Source organism: Mirounga angustirostris, unplaced genomic scaffold (assembly GCF_029215605.1).
Source record: "Mirounga angustirostris isolate CCGP_5_RB_7025 unplaced genomic scaffold, mMirAng1.0.hap1 SCAF_4, whole genome shotgun sequence".
NCBI lineage: Eukaryota > Metazoa > Chordata > Mammalia > Carnivora > Phocidae > Mirounga > Mirounga angustirostris.
Window position 1 is genome coordinate 168251677 of NW_026991712.1, and position 26022 is coordinate 168277698.

Below are 26022 nucleotides of genomic sequence, written 5' to 3' on the forward strand. Positions count from 1 at the left end.
ATGCAAGTAGCTGATGTGGCTCAGGTTCAGATTTGCCAGGATTTCTGTGATGATTAAGGAGCAGAGGCTTTGGAGTCAAGTGACACAGATTCTAATCTTGTCTTGGTTCTTTTCTAGCTGTGTGACCTTAAACAATGTGCCTCACCTCTCTGAGCCTGTTTCCTCATATCAAATGGTCTTGCTAATATCTACCTCTTGGGATTGTTGGGAAGATTAGGGACAATGTCTACACTAAGTATAATGCAGGGACCTCCCAGCATAGATGCCCAGACTCATCAGACTAAAGCCCAAAACACACCCAAGGTTTCACCAGACTCAGAGAGTGGATGCATAGGCCAGTGGCCTGGCACCTCTGAGCCATGTCAGCTCCAATGTCACTGAGGTGGGACTAATGGTGCCCTACTTAGAACGGGCTCTTAGAGAGCACGTATTCCTCCTCCTCACCGGACAGATCAGAAGACTGAGCTCCAGAGAGGGCAGATGTTTGCTCAAGGCCACACGGCATACTGAAGGCTGAGCCAGCATTGGAACCTCACTCCATGGCACTGAACCATTTGACCATCTGGAAGACTAAAAATAATATGCTTAAGAGTATGGGCTTTGGAGGAAGACAGTTTGAGTCCTGGCTCTGCCCCTGTCATTCACTCTGCAAATCGTCAGAGTGCCCAGCATGTGAGGCACTGTCTCAGCGCAGGGGACCCAGGGGGACCCGATGCACATGGCCCCTGCCCTCTCACAGCCTGGAGGGGGAGGCAGTGAATGACCAACCCATGAAGAGCCAGCTAGTCATCCACACAAGAAGGCCACCAGGGGCCTACACGGGGCAGGGCCCTGAGAGTGACAGGGACAGTGGGGCGGGAGGCCATCTCAGTGCATTCAGGGAGGGCCTCTCGAGGACGCGCCGTCTGAGCTGGACCTGGACACCCAGAAGAACCAGCCGAGCAGAGAGTGGCGAAGGGCATCCAGACAAAGAGCTCGGGTGGATGAGAAGAAATGAGGCCAGAGCGAGCAAAGAGCGGGCAGGAGGGACGCGGGCGGAGGCAGGGCCGAGGCCACGTCGGGCGGGGCCTCGGAGGTCACGGCCAGGCGCTCAGCCGTTACTCACAGAGCAGGAGGTCACTGGAGGCTGAGTGATCTGGCTTACTCTTCCCAAACGGTCGCTGTGGCTGCTGCAGTTTGTGTGACACCTGGTGGCTCTGTGACTTTGGGCAAGTCACAGGCTCTCTGAGCCTCGATCTCTCCATCTGTAAAGTGGGGATGACAGTACCTACCTCACCGGCTTCGTTGGAAGCTGAGCCGTGACAATCCACACGGAGCTCTTGGCAACGTGCCCCGGGCCTGGTGAGCGCCACATGAGCCGCGCTTTGCGACCTCACCGTCCACACCCCCGGGATGTAGCCCAGCCCACACCTGTGGGAACCGTGGCTCCCTGCCCCCCGTCCACACCTCCCGGCCTCCCCGGCCCTGGGAGCACCACGGCCCGTGGCTTTTTCTCCTCCCACGGCTCAGATGAGGCACGGAGGCCCGCGGAAGGTGAGGACGGCCTCCGTGCCCCCGCGAGAAGGAGGCTCTCGGGCCCAGGCCGCGGACGCCAGAGTCGCTGCTCTCTGCGCCGCATGGCAAAGCAGCTTCTGCCCCGGCACGGACGCCAGGACTCCGGCCCGGCCCTCGGCCCTGGCGTGTCTGCTGGGCTCCGGGCCATCCGAGGCCAGCCAGGGCAGGTGGGCGGGGGCCCCGAGACGGGTCGCAGTCAGTGAGGGCCGTGCAGGCGGCCTCGGTCTCCCCGGTGCCCAGGCCATGCAGCCCCTCCCGATCAGGGGCGGCCGCAGAGGTCATGAGGAGCACTAACGGCCTCAGCTCCGATGGCCCGATTTATGATGACACAAGAAGCAAATTCAGCTTCCGGCCCGAGGAGACAGCCGGCCCGTCTGCACTTCTAGAAACCCTTTTTGCAGGCATCTGGGGGGTGGGGGCTTCTACCCCACACATGCAAGGCCCGCGGCCCCGGGCAGAGCCAGGCTGGGCCATCTGTCTTCTCATGCCACCGGCCGCCTTGTGCGAGAGGCCACCCCCGCTGACACGTTTCAGAGCATTTGAAAATCAGCGCCCCGGCCACGGGTCAGCCATTTGGTGTTGCACCAAGGGATCCTCCAGCCTTCACCACCACCCAGACCGGCCATGGAGCGGAGCAGAGCAGTGAGAGGCCCAGGCTTTGGGGTCAGCCTAACGTGGGGTCAAGCTGGAGCCCCAGCTCAGCCATACAATGGCTGTGACTCTGAGTGAGTGCAGCGCCTTCCTGGGCCTCCATTTCCTCGTCCTCGGAATGAAGGGGCAGTATCCCTACTTCGAAGAGCTGTTGTATGGATTAAGAAGGAGGTAAGGGTGTTGAATGAAAGGTCATGCAGGCCGTGTTTATTAGCTGGGGACTTCAGTATCATGTGATGGCATGTACTGAGGGCCAGTCAGGTCACCACGGACTATTCTAGTTCTTTTAAACATTTTATCTCTAGACTTCCTGCAAGTAGGTATCGTTATGTTGATTTTCTAGATTAGGAAATTGAGCCAGGGGTGGTTCTGAACAGGTGCAAGGTCACCAGCTGGGGGCTATGCTGAGCTGGGGGTGGGACCTTGGTTCATTCTGGAGCTGGCCTTCCTCCTAATACACAGCCTGCCTTCCCAGTTCCTCTGAAAAGCCATGTAAGGCCAATGATCAAACAGACCCACACTCTCTCCATCCTTCCCTCTCTCATACCAACATTTCTAGAGCACCGGCTACAAAGACCAGCCCTTGGCTGGGCAATGCATACAATAGGATGAATGCAGAAACACTTCCCACCCTTTAGGATCTCAGTACTCAATGGGGCAAAGAGTAAAGCTGCAACCACACCGCCCAGAACATATATGTATCAGCTAGCTTTTGCTGCATAACAAACAATCCTAAAACTTTGGCTTAAAAAAAAGAACAATTTATTATCTCTTTCAGTTCTGGGGTTGGTTGGGCAGCTTCTGCCAAGCTCAATCATGCAGCTATACTCACCTGAGAGGCCTGCCAGGCTGGAAGGCCCAAGATGGCCCCATTCGCAGGTCTGGTAGTTGGTATTGGCCTTTCATGGGTTGTGTTCTTCTGGTTCTTCCATGGGCCCTCAAATCTTCCAGCAGGCTAGATAGGCTTCCTTACATGGCAGAGTTCCAAGAGGACAAAAGCAAAAGCTGCATTGCCCCTTGAGGCTTAAGATCCAGAACTCACTTGACATCACTTCTGCCATCTTCTACTGGTCAAAGCAAGTCACATTCTATTGCTTGGCCAGGATCTGACATACACTTGTGACCATCAGGTAAGGCTTAGTAGTCAATTCAGACTGAGTGGGGGCGGGGGGGGCGCTCATATACCCTAGATAAGTGGGATCATAATAAATTCTTAATTCAGATTAAAAGATGTTAGATCCTGAAGTCATTGGAATGGGTTGTATTCTCTTGCCAATGGAGAAACTGAGGCACAGGAGTCAGCCAGTGTGAGAACAGAATCAGTACATCAAGGAGCCAGTTTCCATATGAAGAAACGGAGGCCCAGAAACACGATTTGTCTTGCCCAAGATGACACAAGTTTATGACAGAGCCAGGAGTGACTAGGATCCCTACCAGCTAGCCCACTCCTCCTCCACTCCACCCCTAGCAGAAGCCCGAGGCTGGGAATGGCTGGGATGACCATCATAGGCAGGGTGTGTCTGTCTCTGTTGTGTGTTTGTAAACAGAGCCCTTTCAGCATGCCTGGTACCATGCAAGGCACTTAATCATGACCTCTTCTGATCCTACCAGGGTCTTACTCCATTTTACAGAGAGGGAGCTGACTTACCCAGGGTCTCACAGCTGGTGAGGCCCATCCACCTGATCCCAAAGCCTGAGCCTCCCATGCTGTCCCCAAAAGAGCTCAACCCAGATCCAGGCCCCTGCGGGGTGAGAGGCAGCTCTGTGGACCTTTAGGGGTCTCAGGATGAAGCCCACTACCTGAGAAGCTGCTTCCAGAGGCCTGGGTGGAGGCAGCAATAGACAGAGTTCTCTAGAACCTGCCCCTGCAAGAAGGCCCCTGAGCGATGCTCTGATCCATACCTGACCATTATATGAATGGAAAAACCAAGGCCTAACTGGACCCAGGCCTCTGCCTCCCAGCCCAGAGCCCTCCCACTGCACTAGGAACCTGGGGGCAGGCGAGCAGGCCCCACTCAGGCTGGTCACACACACACAAGGCTGCTCTGTGGCATTCAGAGAGCACATTTATTTACAAAGCGCTTTACAAACATCAGCTTATGCCTCCCCACAGCCCCCTGCGAGGTAGGTCAGTAGTCATATCTACAGTTTACAGATGGGGAAATTGAGGCACGGAATGGGGGTGTGGCCTGCCCCATTTTAAAGAGATTTTCCCACCCACCCATCAAAAAATCATAAAATTAACAAAAAAGAATTGTTCCTCCATCCCAAAATACATGTTCTTCCTCTGAACTGTAGAAGTTGCAAGCACCCCGATCTAGTAGGGCCCCGTCCCCAGGGGGCAGCCTGACCAGAAGTCACAGAGACCTCAACCCCAAGGGCTGTTGTTCAACCTTGCAGATTGTCACTGGCCTAGGCTGAGCAGGACCCACCAGTGAGGCCTGAAAGGTACAGGAAGAAGGGCTGAGGTACCTTCATTCTGCAGACATTGGGTCAGGCAGGGAAGGGGCCCCCATGGAGAACAGGGCAAGGGAAGGGCAGATCTGGGTTCAAGGAAGCTCAGAGCACACATCAAAGAAGTAATAGTGGGAGGGACCATAAGCAAAATATCCCCGGGGCTGGGGGGGGGGGGCGGGCAGCAGGGTGGAGGAGGGGACCATAGTCCCCTCTGGGGAGGACCAGTCTGATGTGCCCAGTCTCCCCAGGACCCTCAGGGGCCAGGCCAGGTGGGATTCCAGATGCCAAGCCCCAATGCACCCTCTATCTGTGTCAAGAGGAAGCCACGCTGGGTGAAAACCTTGGCCAGCCGCAGGCTCTGCAGGGGCTCACTCATCTCTGCCAAGGGCTGGGACAGAGTCTGGGGCTTGAGCCTGGAGTCAAGGAGCTTGAGCCTGGGTCCTCCCAAGCTGGTAGCCCTGAGCCCCTGTCACTCCACCAGGCAGTGCCAGACTCACAGTGCAGACTTGCAGGACCCTGTGGAGGGGGGCTGGGCTGCAGCCGCTAAGCTCCTCTGTGGCCCACAGCTTGCCCATCATCGGACACGTTGAGAGGCCCTGCCCACAGCGAAAAGGGGCACCAAGATGGCCCAGGGGCCCACTCTAGTGCTTTGCCCGTGGGAGTTGTAGTGGAGCAGAGTCGGGGCCCAGGTCTTCCTCATCCGTGCTGGGCCTGGCCCTGAGTGCACAATGCGTGCCCCAGGCCAGGGGCCCCGCTATCTTGACTCCAGACCCTCCAGGTACTCCAGCGCCACATCATAGCAAAAGTGGTACTGATCCTGGGGAGAGGGAGAGAAGGCATCATGAGCCTGGTCCCTCTCTGGTACTGGGGAAGGGGAGAATGAGGGGCCAGAGGGCAAGCATGAGCCCTGGCCCATCTTTGGGGGGAAGGGGCAAATGGGTTTAACTGTCTTGGCACCACCGGATCAGAACCCAAAGCCCAATGGGAGGAACCAGGTAGAGGACAGTGGTGTGGAGGGACCTGGCCGGGCATGGACTGGCAAGTTGGAAGTGGCTGGGCAGAAGGACAGGGCCTCTCACCAGGGTTTCCACCATATTGGGCTTGTAGTTCCTAAGCGTTTTGGCAGCAAAGAAAACATCCACCAGGTTGTGGCAGCGGATCATCTCCAGGACTGTGGCACAGGCGCAGAAGGTGCCACTGCGGCCGCCCCCGTTTCTAAATGAGACACACAGAAGGTTTGGGGTGGGGTTCAAGAGGGGGAGGGGCTCAAGAGGGGGAGGCCCGGGGCCAGAACACCAAAGTGACTGGCAGGACCAAGGAACCAAAAGGGAGGAGGGTCAGGGCCTGCGAGCCCAGAGAAGAGGGGCGGAGCCAGGGTACCCCAGAAGGGAGGGGCCAGGGAACGCCCGAACGGCAAGGGGCGGGGCTTAGGGAACCCAGGAGGGAGGGGTCTGGGAGCTCAGAAGGGCGGGGCTTAGGGAACCCAGGAGGGAGGGGTCTGGGAGCTCAGACGCTAAGACTGGCATCCAAAAGCTGTAGGCAACTAGGGAGGTAGCCTCCAGGAGAAAGACAGCAGGTTCTGAGGGAAAGGAGGCCAGACACACTCCAAGAGAAAGCCACGGAGACAAAGATGGAGACGGAGGAGGGGGGCAGAGCAGCAAGCAAACCCCAGAGAGCAGGATGGAAAATGAACATTGTGAGCACCAGTCACCCCCAGCAACACAGACACATGGTGAAAACACACACGTACACACCCACACTTCAAGGCAAACCAGCAGCCAAACACACAGAGAGGCTTCCTATCCCGTCCTTTCCCTCCTCTGTTCCCTGCAACATGGGGATGTGGGGTTCCCCTGGGGAGATGGGGGATGGACTAGGCCCTCAGCCCCCATTTGAGGGGTCTCTCCCACTAGAACCAAAGGCCACCGAGGGCCAGGCGCTGCCTGACTCAGCTCCCTATCCCTGTCCCCGGAATGCCTAGCCTGGCACTGGAAGGGTCGGTAAGCACTGAGAGCATGAGGAAGTGGGGGGTCAAAGGAGCAACTGCACCCAGACAGGAGTGAATACATGAATTTATGAACAGGGCATGTGAAGGGACGAATGGCAAAAGTTGCACGCGTGCATGCATGAACAAAGACTGGAATTCTTTTGGCTTAAAGTGTGCTACTATCTCACGGAGCGAACAATTCTGACAGGACTCTAATTAAATAGGCAAAGTCAGACATCACACAGAGGGTGCCGGGCAGTTGCCCAGGGTTGAGTCCACGCCCTGGAAACAGACTGGGTTCCTCCAGGGAAGATGGGGCCATCCGGAAGCCCCGGGGGGTTTAGTGGCAGCCTTGAGGCCTCCCCGCTCAGCCCCGTGTCTCCCGGCCCCTCCCCCACGCCAGCAGGGCCCACACTCACAGGCAGTGCACGACAGTGCGCCCGTCCCCACTCTCGGCCTGCCACTTGTCCACCTCGGCCAGCAGGTGCAGGAAGGCCTTCTTGGAGTCAGGCGTGTCCCGGTACGCAGACCAGCGCAGGAACTGGAAATGCCGCACCAGCAGGTGCCCCTCCTGCAGCTGAGGGCACAAGTGGCCAGCCAAGGGCGGCGGGGGGGGATGGACATGAGCCCTGGGGTGACCTCAAGAGGCTCTCGTGAGGTTGCCCCCCAGCCACCACCCAGGTTCTCACCACAGGGCGCCCAGGTCACTCACCCGAGAGATGTTCTGCACCCGGAAGACACGGGCCACCAAGTCGTCATCCACGGAGCCCGACACAAACTCCACCTCCATGAGGCCGTATTGCTGCCGCCCCGGCTCTGGCCAGTACTGCAGGCAGGGCTAGGGACACAGACACGGAGGGGAGCGCTGAGCCGAGCCAGGCGGGGGCAGCTGCCGCTCCTGCCCACCCCGAACCTCCACCCTGGCCCTGGGGCTCCCACACATCCTGACCCACTCACTCCCAGTCCACCTGCAGAGTCCCCCCAGCTTCCGCCACTCACCCATCCGAGGGCAGGGCACATCTGCCCCAACGTCTCCTGCACGGACCCGCTCAGGTCAGCAGAGACAAACCCTTCATGGGTGCACGGGGCCAATCCTGACTGAGCAGCTCCACAGCCACACCTAACACGCTCACACACACGCACACACACACACCCCTGCATGAGGCCGCCTTCTTCCAGGGATAGGCCTCAGACCACCCCCGCCCACCCCATCACCGCCCCCTCCCGGCCTTCTCTCTCACTGCCTTGCTCGCCAGCATCAGCTCACACAGGTGGGGTGTCCCTGAAGCTGCAACACAGCTCAGAACCCCCACTCCTGCCTAGGGCCCTACCATGGAGTCAGGGTCCCACGTGCAGCCTCCCCTCCAGGCCGGACTGGAGACAGCGGAGGGATGAAGGGAGTGTCTCCCCCTCCACACACACACACACACACACACACACACACACACACACACATGTCCTCCAGGCCAGTAGGTCCAGAGCGCCAGCTTCTAGCCTCAGTTCTGCCTGAAGTCCAGGCGAGGCTCTTCCCTCCTCTGGGCCCCGTTTCTCCATTTGTGAAACAGTCCCCAAGCTCCTTCCAGATGACTCCGTGCTCCATCGGCTTCCCTCTCTGACCACGCCCACAAAGAGGGCACTACCTCCCTCTTTTTGCCTGGGGTCCCAGCCACTCCTTGTGTTTGGGCCTTTGCACATGCTGCTCCCTCTCCATGGATCACCCATCCCCCCTCTCTTCACCTGCTCAGCTCTACCCTCCCTACACAGCTCAGCTCAGATACTGCCTCCTCCAGAAGCCTTCCCTGATACGCTCTCCCCAGGCTTCTCTGCAGGGAAACCAGTGCCAGCTCCATGACAGCCCCTTCCCGGTGTGCTGCCATTGTCGGGGGTTTGCACCCTGAGTCCCCCTGGACCACAAGATCCGAGAGGGGCGGTGTGTTGCTTCCTCCGTCTCCCCACTGCCTACTGCAGGCCTGGCAGGGAGTGGCCGGTGGAGAAAGGTGGCTGAATGACATCTGTGTGAGCCTCCCTCTGGGTCCTTCCCCTCCGCCTTAGCAAGGGCAGGTTCTTCCCACGTGAGATTCCCCCCAGATCCGTGCCAGGGACAAGAGCCCATTACACTGCAGTCCTTGGTCATGTAGACCACGTGCCTGCCTCGTAAAGAGCCCCATTAGCAAGTCTTCTCAGCCTTTCAGAGACTGTCAGGCTCATTTTAGAGCAACTCTTCCCGGCCGCCTAGGACACGGACGTGCAGAGAGGCCCAGACCTAGGGGGTATGACCACGCGGGGCTGGAAGGCTGAACATCTGTACTTCCTGGCAGTGCCAGCTTTGGGGACCCCAAAAGAAAACCGGGGCAGCCCCCACGCGGAGCTCACCAAGCCAGCGTCTCGACCCACCTCAGCCACAATTTCATCGTCTTCATCCCTGCCATGCACTTAGCACCTACTGTGTGCTGGGCAGGAAAGAAACTGAGGCTCAAAGAGGCAAATGAACTTACCCAAGATCAGTCAGAAAATAGGAGGCTGGAGTTTTGCCCAATCTCAAAGGCCCCCACAGTGGGCAGCTGAGTCCACCCACAGGCTCTGGAAGAAGGCAGCCTGGGGGAGGGGCACAGCTCTGCCACTTCCCAGCTCTCTGGGTCTTAATCTTTTCACCGAAGCCCGTAAGTGCAAAGCAGAGTCCTGGGCATACAGCAGATACTCAATACAAAGCAGCTATTTCCCTCCAATCTGACAGCCGCATTCTACAGAGGAGGAAAGCAAGGCTCTGGGAGGGAGCGGGACCCATCTAAGGTCACAGCTGGGATCCAATCCTGGGCTTTGGGGACATGCCCTGGAGCACACGAGGCCCCGAGCAGCGGAGGCCTCACCCAGGCAGTATTGGACTGGTGCAGCTGGTTGAGCATGACAATGGAGGTGCACCCGTAGTCGTAGACGAGCCGCCAGAAGTCCGGCGTGGTGCTCTGCAGCGGGTGCAAGGTCACGATGAAGGCCGCGCTCCGCGTGTAGCTCTGCAGGGAAACCAGGACTCAGCCAGGCCTGCTCACCACCTGACAGGGCCGGAGCCCCCCGCCACAGGCCGTCCTCCCGCTCTGCCCACCCTGAGCTGGACAGCTCTCCCCTCGGGGCCAGGCTGCCTCCGGGGGTCCATTTCAGAGCTTGGCTGGCACACTGAGGCCTGAGTGTTAGGGTGAGCCCCCCAACCCCCAGGCCCCTGGTGTCCAAGCCCATGGCCCCTGGAACGAAATACGAAACGTTCCCAAATGTGTGGTGACGGGAACATGGGCAGGGTAGTCAGAGGCTGGCCAAGGCTGCTCCCTGCCTCAGGGCCTTAGCACCTGCTATTCCTGTTGCCTAGAACAAATTTCCAAATGTTTACACAGTTCTCCCCCTCACTTCCTTCTGCTCTTTGACAGTCACCTCCTCAAAGGGGCCTTCCTTACCACCTCATCAAAAGTAGCTATATACACACACTCCAAAGCCCACATTATATAGTTCTCCTGCCTGGTAGCTTTCTGTAGAAATTACCAGTGTCTCACATGCCACTGTATCTTTGTGTACTGACTGCCCCAACCCATCACCCACATACAAGGTCCAGGAGACCAGAGATTTGGGGGTATGGGGGGTATGGTCTGTGCCCGGCACATTGTAGAGGTTCAATAAATATCTGTGAATAAATACATCTCTAAGTCCCTTCCAACTCCATGGAGGGAGGGTCTGAGAGCCCAATCCAGGGCCCCAGACAAGTGACAGGCGCTGACCCTGCTCCTGGTCCACCTGCAGAGTACCCCCAGCTTCCCCCCTCGGCTCTGCCCCCCTGGCTCCTGAGCCATCCCAGGTACTGCTGGCTGAGGCGGTCCCCGAGCCCAGGGCTGCCCGAGCCCTCACGTCCGTCAGGGCCGCATTGATGTAGTTGTTAGGGTCCCCGTCAGCAGAGATGAGGAAGGGCAGGCAACGGTCGGGCGGCAGGACGTCCATGCTGCGGTTCCTGTCCCGGTTCCGGGGCAGCAGGGCGATGCTGCATTCTTCCACATCCAGAGGCGGTGTGACCGAGTTCAGCGTCTACAGGGAGTGGAGGGAGCAATGGGGTCAGGGGGGAGGGGTGAGTGTGGACCTCCAGTGTTCGCTGGGCCTCTTCACAGCCCCATGAAGGACACTGAGCTGGGCTGTTAACCCCATTTCATGGATGGAGAACTGAGGTCCAGAGAGAAGGGGGCAAGGACAGGGACCCCAGGCTGGCTCCCGGTCTCCAGACCACACAGGCTCTGAACAGAGCTCTGGAGATCGAGTCTGCCTCCTCGCTCCCTGTGTAACCTTAGACAAGCTACTGTATCTCTCAGCATTATTGTTCTCAACTGGAAGGTGGGATAATAATAAGCCTGCCTCAAGGGGTTATTGGGTGGCTTGAGTGAGATACTGCCAAGGTCCGAGCACTGAGCCTGGCAGATGCAAGGCTCCCTACATAAAAGGCACAGTGAGGATCAGGTGCTTTCAGGCAGACAAGCCCTGAAGCCCCACATCTTCCACAAAGCGGCCTGCGGGGACCTGGCGGAGGCGGTCAGCCCTGTCGGAAGAGAACACAAGTCCAGGGCACCTGTCACACAGCAAGCCTGGGACTCTGGGTTATCTCCTCCACCTCATGCCTCCTACAGCCTGATCCATGGGGTCTCCGCTTCTTTCTCTTGTCCTTGAGGATCGCTAACAGTGAACCCCAGTCTCTCGTGATCCCCAACAGAGCTCCAAGAAGCAGAGGTGGCATTTCCTATGATCCCATCTATGCAGGCTCTCCAGCGTCAGGCGTCTAGAAGGGGCCAGCCCACTGAACCCTGGCAGGAACCTGGAGTGTAGAGGACTTCTGGGGCCTCTGCCTGCCCACGGACCACTCTGGGACTTCTCAGGAGAACTAGCCTTCCTCCATCTCTGTCATTTGACATGCAGAACCAGGCCTGGGCCAGTCCATGTGTTCCTACTCTCTGGCCCAGGGACTGGCTGAGGGATGGCACAGGAGAATCTGGTCTAGGACTTCCATTGGGACTGTAGGGAGTCATTTTTCCAGTCTCCTGACAGTAGGGATGACATGAGCCTGGCACTGCTGGGGGCCAGGGTACGGGTCTGAGAAAGAAGCCAAAAACAGAGGACAGCAGAACCAAAAATGGACAGAGACTACATCCTGGCATCATCATTTAAGCCCCTGGATCCAGCCATAACTGAAGCTGCACCATCCTTGGACTTTTCAGTTTCAAGAGTCATTGAGCCGGATTTTTGTCACTTGCGACCAAAAGAATTCTGATGAATACAAACACTACGAGGGCAATATTGACTTTCTTTCCTGGGTAAGAAAAACCAAAGCTTGGGGAGGTAATGTGAGTGCTCAAGGCTACTCACAGCTCTTCATTGAGCCAGAACTTGAACCTGGGCTCCCTTGATTCAAAGCATAGGCTCTCAGCCACTTGGAGGGACCACCTCCTCCACTGTCTCCAAGTCCTCCCCAGTAGCCCTACTGTCCCTCCTATAGCACTGAGGAATTCCCAATACACACACACAAACACACACACACACACTCACAAACCACACACACACACCTAGACACACACACTCCTGCCCCACCTGGAACTCTTCCCGCAGCTGGGAGGAATTACTCTGAGGGTCAATGCGGATCATCTCCTTGTAGGTGGCCTTGAACTCGCTGACAGGGATGGTGGTTTCCCCACACAGGCAGGCCTCCAGGATTGCATCGTGAATGAAGATGTACTGCTCCTGGAAAAGGAGGAGAGAATATGAGGAACCTGGAGGGGACTAGAACCTAGACATTTGGGGGATATGGCAGCAGGAAGCAAGCCCAAAGTTGAGGCAGGGATGCTAGAGTCCAACTAGGTATTAGTACAGGTTGGACCAACCCTACCTGAAACAACCTTCACAGATATGTTCACTTACCTCATGTTTCATCCCTCTAATACCCTGTAAGAAGCTCTGAAGGTGAAGGGAGAGCCCAGGGTCACACATCTAACGAGGATACAAACACCAGTAGATCTTACCTGCAAAACCTATGACCTTGGCCTCTTGGCTGTTTGACCTCAACCAACTGAACACAGTGGAGCTGACTTTGGGAAGACCCTCAGAGGTTGGCAGGCCAAGCTCAGGGATCTCAGCTCTAAGATCCTCCGAAACTCCTCTGACACACTCCGCCAGCTTTGAGTTCCTCCATGAGGGACCCAAGTCCCAGAGCGGGCAGGGAGGGAGGGCTGCGTCCCCTACCTCTGTCTGGATCATGTTGACGCGCCGGGAGCAGAGGGTCTTCACGCAGTTGTAAATGTCCACGACGCCCTCACACTCCGCCATGTCCAGCATCACATCCAGAACAATGTAGCAGCCTGTGCGGCCAGTGCCCGCGCTGGGGAGAGAGCAGCCAAGGGCCCCATCAGAGCCTGGGGAGGGAGCCCGGGGCCAAGAAGAAGGGAAGAGGTGGCCTGGGGTGCCTGGCCATGTCTACACCACACAGGGGCTCGGGGACAGAGAGATATCCCACCCCAGTGGCGAGGAGGATCCGGGAAGAAGTCTGCAGCAGGAGCTGTGGAAATGTGATGCAAGACCCAGCTGGGGATGGGCCTCGGGAAGAAGAGGAGGGCAAGGGTAGCAACTGAGATGGGCAGAGGACAAAGGTGATGCCCAGAGCTTAAACTAAGAATGTTCTTGCCTCCTGGGTAGCCCCAAATCCACACAGCCTTCAAAGCCCCACACACTCATACCTGCTCACACACTCAGGGGAGCCTCCCCAACCCTCCCAGCAGATGTCATTCTTCTGAGCTCCCAGAGGAATCCCGGCAGGCTCTTGTCAAACACTCTTCCTGCCACATGTAGCTGTCTCCCTGACCGGACTGGGAGCTCATCCAGAGCTGGGCTGTGTCGGACCCATCTCTGGGATGCTCAGGCTCAGCCCCAGGGTGAGCAGAGTCAGGGGGCAGAGAGAGGACAAAAATGACTCCAAGATTTCAAGCTTGAAAATGGTGGCAAGAATGCGTAGTATTCTACGTGGCAAGAATACTGGCAAGAATGCGTAGTAGCGGGTCTCCTACCCGCCCCTGCTGGTGGCTGAAATCAGTACGACCACTTTGGAGGACTGGCAGGCTCCACCAAAGCTGAATGTCTGCCTGGCAGAACTTCCACCCCTACATACATAACCCCCAGAAACTTCACATGCGTACTCTGGCCCACACACATGCCTTAGAACGTTCTTAGCAGCTCTAACCATAATAGCTCAAAATGACACAACCCAAATACCTATCAGTAGCAGAATGGATAAACACATTGTGGTTTACTTATCCAGCGGGACAGGATATAATATGGATGAATCCTATAAACATAAGGTGGAGGGGAAGAAGTCACACACCAAAGAGCACACGCTGGGTGATTCCATTTATACAAAGTTCAAAAACACACAAAATGAATTCACGCTTTAGAAGTCAGGATGGAGGCTGCTCTGGGAGCGAGGAGGTGGGTACAGACTGGAAGGGGGCTCAAGGGCGCTTCTGGATGCTGTTAATGTTCTGTTTCTTGATCTGAACAGTGCTGGTTATTTCACAGGTGTGTTTAATTTATGAAAATGGATGAAGTTCTATATATACTTATTCTGTGTGCACTTTGCTTTAAGTATGTTATACCTCAATGAAATCTTATTTTAAAGACAGTATCTTAGGGGCGCTGGGTGGCTCAGTCGGTGGTGCATCTGCCTTCGGCTCAGGTCACAATCCTGGGGTCCTGGGATCGAGCCCTGCATCGGGCTCCCTGCTCAGTGGGGAGCCTGCTTCTCCCTCTGCCTCTGCTGCTCATGCTCTCTCTCTCGCTCTCAAATAAATAAATAAAATCTCTATTAAAAAATAAAAAATAAAGACAGCATCTTAAAGAAGCCTAAAGAAACCTGAGAAGTGGTGTGAGGGGGGCGGGCGAGGGAGGTAGGGGGTCTGCCACGTGGCATTTGGGAAGCTGAGAGGAATCCAAGCAGAGGAGCCAGGACCAGATACAGAGGCCGAGGACCTGTGGGCCCAGGGGAGTCGGTGAGACCCCAGGGTCAGAGGGGAAGTTCCCCAGGAGGAGAGTGGGGCAGGAACAGGACAGGGCCCTTCAGAGGCAAGAGAAAGCTGTGGAGCCGGAGAGGAAGCAGAGCAGAGGAAGGGCAAACGGGGGGGGGGGGGCCACAGGAGCCAACGAAGGCAGGACTTGGAAGAGAAAGGAGTGATGCTCAGGAGCTGCACAGAGCATGAAGGCCCCGCAGTGATGAAAGCCCTCAGGATTCAGAGAAGAGAAGGCAAAGTCCTTCCCAGCACCTGGGCCAAGCCCAGCACGCAGGTGTGCAATGGGCACTGGCTGAACGGAAGCAAATGGAACCCAACCTGCCTGGTGCCTTGCAAACCCCTCCCCCCCACCGCCTCCAGGGCCTCCACAGCCTCTAGGCCCAGGGCCTCCACAGGTCTCGGGCAGCATACCAGGGCGCCAACCGCAGAGCCACAGTTTGAAGGGCCCTTGGGGGTCAGTCTCTCCTGTCCTCTGTCTGTGAGTAGGATGAACCCAAGCCTCCTCTCCTACAGGGACCCAGAACCAACCCCACGCCCAGTCGTCTCGTCCTTGGGATCGAGGCCTCACCTGCAGTGGATGACAACGGGCCCAGCATCAGGCGGGGTAGAGGCCTTCACGCGCCGGATGAAGGCCAGCAGCCCTGTGGCGTGGTAGGGGACGCCGTGCTCCGGCCAGGCGGTGAAGTGGAACTGGCGGACCTCGTGCCGGGCAGAGTAGCCTCTCTGGCGAGACAGAGTCACTGCTGGCTCCCCTTAGTCACCTGCCGGTTGCTCACTGCTGGATCTCAATCAGTTAACCCCGATCGTGAACCAAGGTGTGGGTATCACTGACTCATGAGAGCAGCGAGAAAACCAGGGCCCAAAGAGGAGGGACTGCGGGTCCGAGGTTAGACGAGACAGACACTACACAGGAGTGGGGCCGGGGCCGCCCGCCAACCCCCCGCCTCTGCCTGCACGGGGCTGTGCGACCTGACACGTCACTGTGACTCTCTGGTCTTAGCCTAGAGGGGGCAAGTGTCTCCTTTGAGGATTTTTACAGAGGATCACAGACAGGAGGACTCGGCCAGTCACCGGCCACGTGGCCTTGTGCGTGACGCCCCCCCTCCACCTCACTTTCTTTATTTGTACAATGGGACTAACGGAAACACCTAATCCCGGCGCTTCCCAGGGCTTAACCAACACAGGCTCCGCACGATGCCCGGAGCCGAGCAGGACCGGCACCACCAGCCGCTGCCTTCAACTCTACCCTCTCAACGTCCTCCTGGGGTCGCCGGCCAAGGCGGTCCCTGTGCGGTCCCCCCACAGCGCTCCCTGCAGTGACGGAGCGCCTGCCTTGCTGGGGAGGACAGCCGAGCCCCCTCCTCGCTGCTCCTGCTCCTGCCCTGGGAGGTGGGGAGGTGGACTCTGCCCCCCCTCCTCAGGCACCCCTGCAGGGACCAAGGTAACAGGAGACTCACCCGCTCGAGGGCGAAGGTGCGCACGACATACTCAGCTAGAGTCTCCGTCTTCACCAGCGTGATCTTGATGTCCCCGTACATGTCCGAGTCCTCCGGCCAGTACCGTGAGCATTTCACCTGGGGTCCCCACAAACGGGCTCAGTGGGCTCTTTGCTGCCCCTCCCCAGGCCCGCCTTACCCCCTCACCCCAAGGCCCTGCTTACCCTGCCCACCTCCACCAGCTTGGTGATCATGACAATGCTGGAACAGTGCTCCTGCCACACCATGCGCCAGAAGTCGTAGACCATCTCGGGCTTCGGCCCTGGGGCGCAGAGGGTGCTCATCCCTGAGGCAAGGTCTCCACCCAGGGCCAGCGCACCTGCTGCCCAGCACCCCCACCCCAGGCCAGGAGGCTCCTGAGCCCCAGTGAAGGCATCATGCTCACCCCGTGCACACCCCACCCAATGCCAACTCGTGCCTGGGGGGCCCCAAGGGTGGGTAGGATCAGAGAGGGCCTGGCTGGCCGGAGACCCCAATCATCCCGACTGAAACCCAGGAGGCAGAGCCGGAGGGCTAGATCCTCAGTCTACAGCCCAAGTCTCTCAGAGGAACGGACAAATGAACGGTTGGGGGCAAAGACAGCCAGAGGGACCCAGGCAGCCCCCAGAGCCAGAGGCACCATCCACACTTGGCAGGACTGAGCTTGCCTACCCTTCTGCATGCACCACCTCAGAGACAGACAGATGGCCAAGGGAACTACACATGCACTGAGCATATCGGGGAGACACGAACACAAAGGGGCAGAGACTGGCGGCCAGAAGCCACAGCCAGACAGTGGGACTTGGACAGAGAGACAGCAGGGAGGCAGACAGGGAGCCAAGCAGGTCAGAGGGAAGGCAGCAGGGCAGACGGCACTCAGCACACGGGCGCGGGCAGAGGTGCAGGTACCTTGAGCAGCTATGAAGTGGTTTGACCTGTGGTAACCCTGGAACGGGAAAAGAGGCTGCAGTGAGACCCCAGGAGCAGCCCCTCGCTCCCTCGGATCTCACGTCCTCTGCCCCCCTCTCCCAGGTGCAGCACAGTCACCCACGGCCAGCTGCCCGCCCTCTTCCCTGGGACCTCCTAACCGGGGGAGGGGGGGACCTGTCCTCCAGTAAGGACAGAAGAGCAGCTGGGACACCAGTGTCTTGGGTCCAAACCCATCTTTGCTGTGTGACCCCACAGAGGACACAACTCCTATATGGGCCTAAAGGGTCTCCCCACCCATAAAATGGGGGGATTAGCCACAGTCAGCTTACGACCCAGCTGTGTGGATACAAATGAAGTCCACGGTGATCCTGCCCAGGTTACCAGGGGGTCCCCGGACCCCAGGCTGGGTCTCATCAGCCATCCCAGCCCCCTCGGGGCAACCGGGGGGCAGTGCCCCCTCCCCGCCACATGTCACCCAGAGCTTGGGGGACCCAGGGGCCCAGATGAAGGCTTCAGGTCGGAAGCAAGCGAACACACGGGTTACTCATGGCCCTCAGATAAAATGGTTTTTAAATAATAATCATTTTTGAGATTATGATCCCTATTATGATCACATACTGTGCTAAGCACTTTACCTACATGATCTCCCACAAAAGAGAGGGCAAGAGCTACTTCATCCTCCATCCGCAGAGCCTTCAGGCTGCAAAGAGGACCCAGCCAGCCCCAATTCCCACCCCGGGGCCACAGCCAGCCCTACCACCCTGCCCTCACACTGACACCCAGGGCACCCCTGCGGGCACCACAGGAGGGGTAAATGTGCAGCGGTGCTGACACAAGAGAGAACAATCAAGTTCACGCCCGCAACCCAGCTCCCCGCGCCTCGGTCAGACTGCCAGGGTTCAAGTCCCAGCCCTACCTCTCGCTAGCCATGAGCCCACGGGCAGAGCCCTTCATTTCTCTAGGCCTCGATTTTCACATCTACAAAATGGGAACGATTACGGTATTTACCTCCTTGGGCTGCTGTGAGGAGTCAACAAAGTAACATACCGTCAAGGGTCTGTCGCCACGGCCAGCACAGAGTCGGCACTTGGTCAATGGTACCTATTGTAACTGCTACTACTTTCAAGTTCAAAGAGTAGCCCCGAAGATTCCAACTGTCAAGAATGGCTGTCAAGGATTCCTTGGGCAGAGGGTGGTTTCCTCCAGGGGTTAAGAATCTGCACTGGGGGGCACCTGGGTGGCTCAGTTGGTTAAGCAACTGCCTTCGGCTCGGGTCATGATCCTGGAGTCCCGGGATCAAGTCCCACATCGGGCTCCCTGCTCAGCGGGGAGTCTGCTTCTCCCTCTGACCCTCCTCCCTCTCATGCTCTCTCTCATTCTCTCCCTCGCAAATAAACAAAATCTTAAAAAAAAAAAAAAAAAGAATGCGCTAGGGAGTCAGGTGGATGTGGGTTCCTATCGCAGCTCTACAGAGCAGCTAAGTGACTCCGGCCACGTTATAAAAGGGCACTCCTTGGTCTTTAATGTACACCCGCAGCTCCTAGGGATCTTGTTAAAAGGGAGAGTCAGACTCAGAGGTCTGGCATGGAGCCCAGGATTGCGCCTCTCCAACCAGCTCCTGGGGGGACCACTGCTGGATCTCAAAACACACTGGAGTGGCCAGACTCTCAGCCTCCCAAGCCTCTGCTCCCTTCTGCAATGTGGGGGTAACAGTGAGACACACACAGCTCAGAGATTCTGCTGTGTACCTACATACCGTGCCCAAAACCCAGTTCCAGTTACCAACAGTGAAGAGCGTCCCAGAGGCACTGGGCCCTCACTGGCAGAACTGCTCCGAGCTGGCCTAACCCCCTGGCCACTGCCTCTGCCTCAGGTCCTCAGCTGAGCTGCTAGGCAAATGGGGTCCCAGGGGAAGGCCCAGCAAAGGCGAGGCCAGGGCAGCCCTCCCACCTCCAGCACTGGTCAAGCGGGGAACAGGCTACCCCACCTAGAACCAGCTGGCCTGAGAATCCCACATGAGAGCAAGCGTCTCTTCGGATTCATCCAGCCCTGTCTCTCCGGTGCCTGACCCAGTGCCAGCACCCAAGCTAGTCAGCAAATACAGTCCACAGCGAAACGAGTTTTCAACCGATCACCCTCCCAATCTGCATATTAATGTCTTCATGCATAGGTGTGTTCCTGCACAATAAGAGAACACTACAATGGAAAGTGTAAAATGATCAGGTGTGAAAGGAAGGCACGCAGATCAATCACCTCGAGCACACCCACTTTAGAGCGTCTGAGAGCACACTGGTCCTCACCGCCCAGGCATCGCCATGTTCTGGGCACATCCCCACACCTGCCTGGAGCCTCTGCCTGGGTGGCGCTCAGGGACCAACCACTTGCATCAGGGACAAGCACCCCAGGGCCTCCTGGTGCTCCCCCACAGGGAGAGAACCGGAGTCTAGTATGAGGGTCAAGGGCTCATGTGGGGCTTGAGGCCCAGCTCCATGCAGCCATGAGCAAGTCACTGAAATTTCCTAAGGCTCGGTCATCTCATCTGCCAAATGTCGGTCCCTGCTGCTCAGAGTACGGGAAAGATGAAATGATGTGCCTAACATGTTGGGCGCCCAGCCAATGATACTCTTGTTAACTGGCATTTGACGATGCATTAAAGCCAAGTCTTCTATGGCCACTGAAGAGTGTTGACAAGGAACCAAGTGCCTTGTATGGAGATTGACATGGAGATTGACATAAAGAAATGTACCTGTATTCATCACCTCCTCATGGGGGCGCCACCACTGAGTATATCCACCCATTTCATGGGCCCATTACTCCATTTAAATTTGGGAACTTTACAAACTGCTGAAGCAAACTCACAATAAGAAGGGGGGGCGGTGATATCTGGGAGCACATCTGGGATAACTGGTCACCTCCAGCAGCTGTGACTGTGGGGACTTTTCACTTCGTATATACAGAAATGTGTATATTTCTGCATTGTCGGAAAGTTTGATAATGAACTGTATTTTTGCAATCTTTAAAAAACAAGAAGTATTTTTTAAAGGAGATAGAAAGATACCCACAAAATAGCAAACAATCCCATCCATCAGGCATCAAATATTATAAAAATAATATTCAGTTCACCCTTGAACAACATGGGGGTTTGGGGCGCTGACCTCCTGGGGAAGTTGAAAATCCACGCATAACTTTTGGCTCCCCAAAAACTTAACTACTAATAGCCTGGTTGACTGGAAGCCTTACTGAGAACATGAACAGTCAAGTAACACATATTTTGTATGTTACATGGTATTATATACTGTATTCTCATAACAAAGTGAGCTAGAGAAACAAAATATTAATAAAATCATAAGGAAGAGAAAATACATTTATAATTTAAAAATAAAAAATAAATCAAATATAAATAAAAATATAAACGTAAAAATAAATAAATTAAATTAAATAAATTTAATAAAATACAAAATAATTTATTTTTAAAAAATCCACAAGAAAGGGGACCAGTGCAGTTCAAACTCATGCTGTTCGAAGGTCAAATGTGTATTAAAAACCAAATTAAAGGATCACCAGATGAATAGGACTTTTTAAAAATATTCCTAGAAGGTCCAGGGATGGCACAATTTTTAGAAATAGAATACCCAAACTGCTCCCCTAAAATAAAACATTCAAAATAGGGCTAAATTGAGGGCAAAGTAATTAGGGTTGAGTTTCAAGCAAACTGACCACAAGGGGACTTGAACACCAGAGAAACTAGTTTTAAGGGGACTGGCGGGGCCATCCTCGCTTCCTTCAAGACCCTGACCCCCCAGCAGCAGCGATGGGGCGCCAACAGAGCAGCTTCCCCCCTCCCAGCCCTCCCAGGGCCCCACAGAAGGTACGGCTAGTGAGACTCACTGGGCGTGGGGAGCTGGGGCACAAAGGTGACAGAAGGTGGCGGCCAGTGGAGGGGGCCTGTGGAAGCATCCCAACCCTGATGCCCCATCTCAGGGCAGTGGAGGAGGGGATGGAATTGTTTACAAGAGGGGTAGTGTCGGATCTGCAACCCCGGGCGGCCCCTGGCCAGGCCCCTGAAATGGACAGTTGGCGTTGGGCGCACGAGTGGAGGGGAAGGAGGACAGAGACAGAGAGAGAAAGACAGCCAGAGACCATGAGAGAGTCTGAGGTACAGCTGGTGAGAAGGCAGGAGGAGGAGGAGGAGACGGGGAGAGAGATACTTACTTCACGGTTTATCCGAATCTTAATGATGCCAGTGAGGGAACAGTACAAAGCAAAAGAGACAGATGTTAGGCCAGAGGCAGATGGAGGTGGACGGAGCACAGGAGTGGCCAGGATGGGCGATGTGAGGAGGGGAGGCAGAGCAGAGACGGGGGCAGGGCTGGGCCGGAGAGCAGGGAGTGGTATGAGCCTGCCGGGGGCCCATGGGGAAGCCAACCGGGACACTGAGGAGACCCAGAAGAGGCCCCTGTCATTGAAGTCGCCCGAGTCTGAGAGGCCAGGCCCAGCCCGTACCCCAGTCAAGGGAGAGCATGGGAGGTGGGGGAGAAGGCAAGGAATTCTGGAAAATATGGGGTAGCATATTTTCTGGCCCCCAGGAGGTGAAGAAGAAGGAGAGGAGAGGTCTCCCGCGTCACTGACTATCCCACCTCCCAGGCACACACCTTCCTCCTCCCTCTCTCCTGCTGCTCCCTGCTCCCACCCTTTCCTCTCCAGCCACCCAGAGCCGGCTCAAGCCCCCGCCTCCATGCAGCCCACTGCGGCTAACCCTGGCCGTACCACTAACTTGCTGTGTGATGCTGGGAAAATCATTCCTTGTGTCTGGCCTGTGCTTTCCCAGCTCATCTGAAATGACTTTACTCGGAGATACGTTTATGTGTCTCCCCGACTAGAACCTATACATTCAAGGAAAGCAGGGATGGTGCCTATGTTGTTCACTGCTCTATCTCTGTTGCCCAGCATGATGCCTGGCACATGGTAGATGCTCGAAATAGGTCTGATAAACAAATAAATGATTCTCTCCCGAACCTGGCTTGCTGTCAGGGTGGGGGAGTCTGCCCTGGGTCCCTGGGCCCTGTCCCATCTTGCCCTTGTCCACACCTGGGGAGCAGATTCATCACCTCTTCACACCTAAGCCCAGGCCTCCTGGCTGCCTGCCCTGTCCCTAGCCCCTTGCTCTGGTCCATCCGGGCCCAGCTGCTGCGCCGCATGGCAGGAGAGCCTTGTGGTTAGCAGCAAAGGCTTGGGAGACACAGACAGGCTGAGATCTGAGTCCCTTTTTGCCCACTCACTAGCTCTGTGACCTCGGACGAGTAGCTCCACCTCTCGGAGTCTGTCTCCTCACCTGCAAAGTGAGGTCGCGATACTAACTACCTCGTAGCATGATTTCAGGGATTATATAAAATGAAATCTTTGATATAAAGTGCTTAGCACAGCGCTTGGCACACAGTACCTGCTCAATAAACATGAGCTGTTATTCTTCAAGTGCCGCTCTGCTCACAGTCCAAACACTTGCAGCAACTCCCCAGGACCCCTAGGGAAAAGCCCCACCTCCTCGGCCTGCCATCTGAGGCCTTCGAAGTCCAGCCCCTGCCTGCCTGCAGCCTTCCTGTGAGTCATGTGAATCCCAGCTCCAAGCCTCTCGGTCCCTCAGTGAGAGGGGCTCCTTCCTCAACTTCAGGCCTAGCTGTCTGCCCACTCCCCTTCTTTCTGCTTCACGGAAGCCCCTCCTCTGTCCGCCCTGCAGGAAGTTTTCCTGATGGCTTTCGTCTGCCCTCCCCTCCTCTGAGCTCCCTGGCACTGACTGCAGGAGGTGGGGGCGCTGTGAACCCCCATGTATTCCCTGCCAGGTCGCTGGCCTGCCTGGGCAGTACGCCTGGAGCGGGCGGGGCTGCGCCCGCAGAGATGAAGGCGAGGCACTCACGTCTATGTAGTTGGCATTAATGTAGTCGGCATCGGGGCCTCCCATCATCGGGGGCAGTTTCACTCGGTGCCGATCATCTGGAAACACAAAGCAGGGGACCATGGGGTGGGCAGGGACTGAGCTGGGGAGCACAGAGCTAGGGCAATGAGGGGAAGCTTCCAGAAGGCCAGAGGTACGGCACAGGCAGGAGAGCCAGGGAACCTCGAGGCTCAGGGCTGACCAGGAGGCTCTCAGCACCAGAGGGGGCAGGACAGGCCAGGGGTTAGAACCCGGGCTGCGGCACCAAAGGAGGCCCAAGGTCATTTGCTATTCAGGCGAGTATCAGCTGTGTGACCTTGAGCAGGGAGCTTAACCTCCCAAGCCTCAGTTTCCTTATCTGTAAACTGGGGGTTATAACATGTCCCACATCACTGGGTTATTGAGAGAAGTAAGTAAAATAATAGGTGTAATAATCAGCACATGGCTCGGCATGTGGGAGGCCCTCAATAGTGGTCGTTCCGGCTATTCTCCAGCCCCACCCAGTTCCCTCCCACCCATGGCCCCAGACCCAGGCCTTTCCCCAGGACTCACAGGCAGGCGCAGGCTCTTGCCGGCTGCCCTTGACCTTGTCTTTCTTCTTTGTGGCATCCCAGCCTTCAAAGAAGCTCTGCCAGAAGGGAAAGTAAAGGGGTAGTCAGTGGGGCAGGGAAACCCCTCCCCTCCTAACACCCCATCCCCTAACAGGATGGTAGTGGGACCACAGATAAGGGCCAGATTCAGGGTTCAACTTGGAGCCTGAGATCAAGTCACCATATATCCCTTTATCAGCAAGAGACTAAGTTCAAAACGAAGCAGTGTGAGGGGAAGGAAGAGAGAAAAGCGGGGCGGTGGGGGGGGGTCGGGTCAGAGTTCACAGACACTTCAGAATGGGGGTCAGGTTCAGGGTAAATCCAGGTTTGAGTTGGGAAGAAGGTAAAAGTGAAGGTCAAATTAAGATTAGAATAAGGTGGTGTCAGAGTCCAGATGGAGGGAGGATGAGATTCGAATCAGAGTTCCAATAGAATTTAGGATGAGAGTCAGGGTCCAAGTCAAGACTGGGTGTTAGGTTAGAGGTCAGGGTCCCTCGTGGTGGTCAGAGTCATATTAGGGAGAGGATGAGGATCATGATCAGGGTCTAGATGGAGACTAAGAGAAGACTCAAGATCAGATTTCAAGTCAGGATCAGGAGGAGTGTGAGAAACCAGGTCAGTCTGAGACTGGAGTCAAGGTAAAAAAAAAATTAGGTTGAGTTAGGGTCTGTCAGAGCAAAGGTCCATCCAGGGCGAGGCTGAGGGTCGCCCAGGGTCAGGGTCCACAGCATGCAGGAGCCCGGCAAGGCCCTGGCGAGGGGTCCTGGCTGGACTGGGGCCCCGCACCTCGTACTCCTGCCTGAAGCCATAGCCCTCGGCCGTCTTCATCTGGTTGATGTGCTGCAGGAGGTCGGCCACACGCACCGCAGGATGCAGTTGCCCCGTGTGATATGGGGAGCCCTTCCGGCCACAGGGACGCCGCGGTGAGCCCCCCAGCAGGCTGCTGGCCTCAGTGACCCCGGCACTGCGCTGGTCTCCTGCAGTCAGAGAGAGGAAAGAGGGTTCCTGACGCACACGCCCCCCCAGCCTGGGACGTCCCAGACGGACTCGGGGTGGGGGAGGGGTGCATGGCCAACATGGAGGTTGTTCCCCGGGGCCAAGCAGCCTGGCTGGGCCCACCCGGTGCACCCCTGGGCAAGTCCCTTCCCTTCTGCATCTGTTTTTCCATCTGTAACATGAGCAGGTTGGGTCACGGGGTCTCTGGGGGCCCTTCCGGTCCAGCCCTTCTGGCCCTGCTGCGATCCTGGGGTCCCCTGACTCCATCCTGTTGCTCCCCAGCCTGGACCACCCCTCTGTGACTTCACCGCACTGCCTGCAGGGGGCAGCGCTCAGCAGAGCCCAAGAGAGCCCCCCCTTCTCCCCCTCTTCCAGAGAACAATCTGGAACAATTGGCAACTCCCAGTAATTACCCCCATTCAAAGACAAGCAAATCCCGAAATTAGCTGCTGCCACCACCCCCTCCACAGATTAACGGGAGGCACCTGAATAGCAGCATTTCTCCTGCACAAGCATTTCCATTGTCAGCCTGTGTGGCAGCCTCAGCCAATTGGGGAACAGGTCAGAGGTTCCCAGTGACACACACACACACACACACACACACACACACGGGGAAAACTATCCCCTCCCTCCAGGCCCACCCGCTCCCCGCTCTTCTGGTCAGCATCCCCAAGGACATCCCACCCTGGTCCCCCAGATCAGGCCCTGGGACAGGGCAAAGTGCCCCACTCAGTCACACCCGCCTCTGGACACTCACCCTCATACACTGAACACCCATTTCTCTCGTCCTGTCCTGGGTACGATGCAGGGGCTCAGTCAAGGCCAGCCCTCCCCATTTCTCACGGCTCTTCTCTGCCCAGGTCCCAGCTGGCAGGGGCAGGTGGGGAAACCCCCAGTGGGGCCCAGGTGCCAGCCCCCTCCCTTCCCACCACCTCCAATACCCTTCTCCTTCTGCTTTTGCCTGGTGCACTCCTATCCATCCTTCAGATCTTAGCCGGAATCAGCCTTCTTAGGGAACCTTCTCCGGCACCTGGCCTCTGACTCCTACTCATGGCTGACAGACAAAATGAATTCACGACATCAGGACAGACTCCTGTACTGCTCAACTCCCCCAGACTCCAAGCCCTGGCTCTTCAAATCAGGGGGATTTCTGTACCCTGCTTGGGTTCCCTGTGCCACAGTTTAAAAACCGCCTCCAGGCAGACAGGCAGTGTGATGAAGCAGCCTTCCTCATCTGTTTCTCTTCTCTGGGGAATCAGTCCTGAGCTACCATTCACCCAATGTCTGAAGACAATTCCTTCACAATTGCTCCAGATTTTCTAGTTAGTTGCAGCTGGAGGGCAAGTCACATGCCAGTTACACCACTGTGGTCAGATACCCCAAGCCC

General features: G+C 56.7%; 1 protein-coding gene across 7 annotated transcripts in view; it reads right to left on the reverse strand.

Annotated features, from left to right (window-relative positions):
* Positions 1-4121: 4121 nt before the first annotated feature.
* PTPRU (protein tyrosine phosphatase receptor type U) overlaps positions 4122-26022 on the reverse strand; it is a 77686-nt gene continuing 55785 nt past the window's right edge. For 3 of the 7 annotated variants that reach the window (XM_054513019.2, XM_064589616.1, XM_064589619.1), the window contains 15 exons: positions 24426-24616; positions 23602-23677; positions 23032-23108; positions 17100-17136; positions 16376-16533; positions 16173-16289; positions 15284-15438; positions 12902-13037; positions 12254-12403; positions 10535-10708; positions 9517-9657; positions 7362-7487; positions 7069-7226; positions 5742-5877; positions 4122-5479 (listed from right to left, as the gene is read on the reverse strand). In XM_054513019.2, the coding sequence (XP_054368994.1) occupies positions 5417-5479; positions 5742-5877; positions 7069-7226; positions 7362-7487; positions 9517-9657; positions 10535-10708; positions 12254-12403; positions 12902-13037; positions 15284-15438; positions 16173-16289; positions 16376-16533; positions 17100-17136; positions 23032-23108; positions 23602-23677; positions 24426-24616 (1895 nt within the window). In that variant the 3' untranslated portion in view covers positions 4122-5416. The remainder of the gene's footprint in view (positions 5480-5741; positions 5878-7068; positions 7227-7361; positions 7488-9516; positions 9658-10534; positions 10709-12253; positions 12404-12901; positions 13038-15283; positions 15439-16172; positions 16290-16375; positions 16534-17099; positions 17137-23031; positions 23109-23601; positions 23678-24425; positions 24617-26022) is intronic. The other 4 variants (XM_045898255.3, XM_045898254.3, XM_064589618.1 and 1 more) reach the window with 4 other exon arrangements.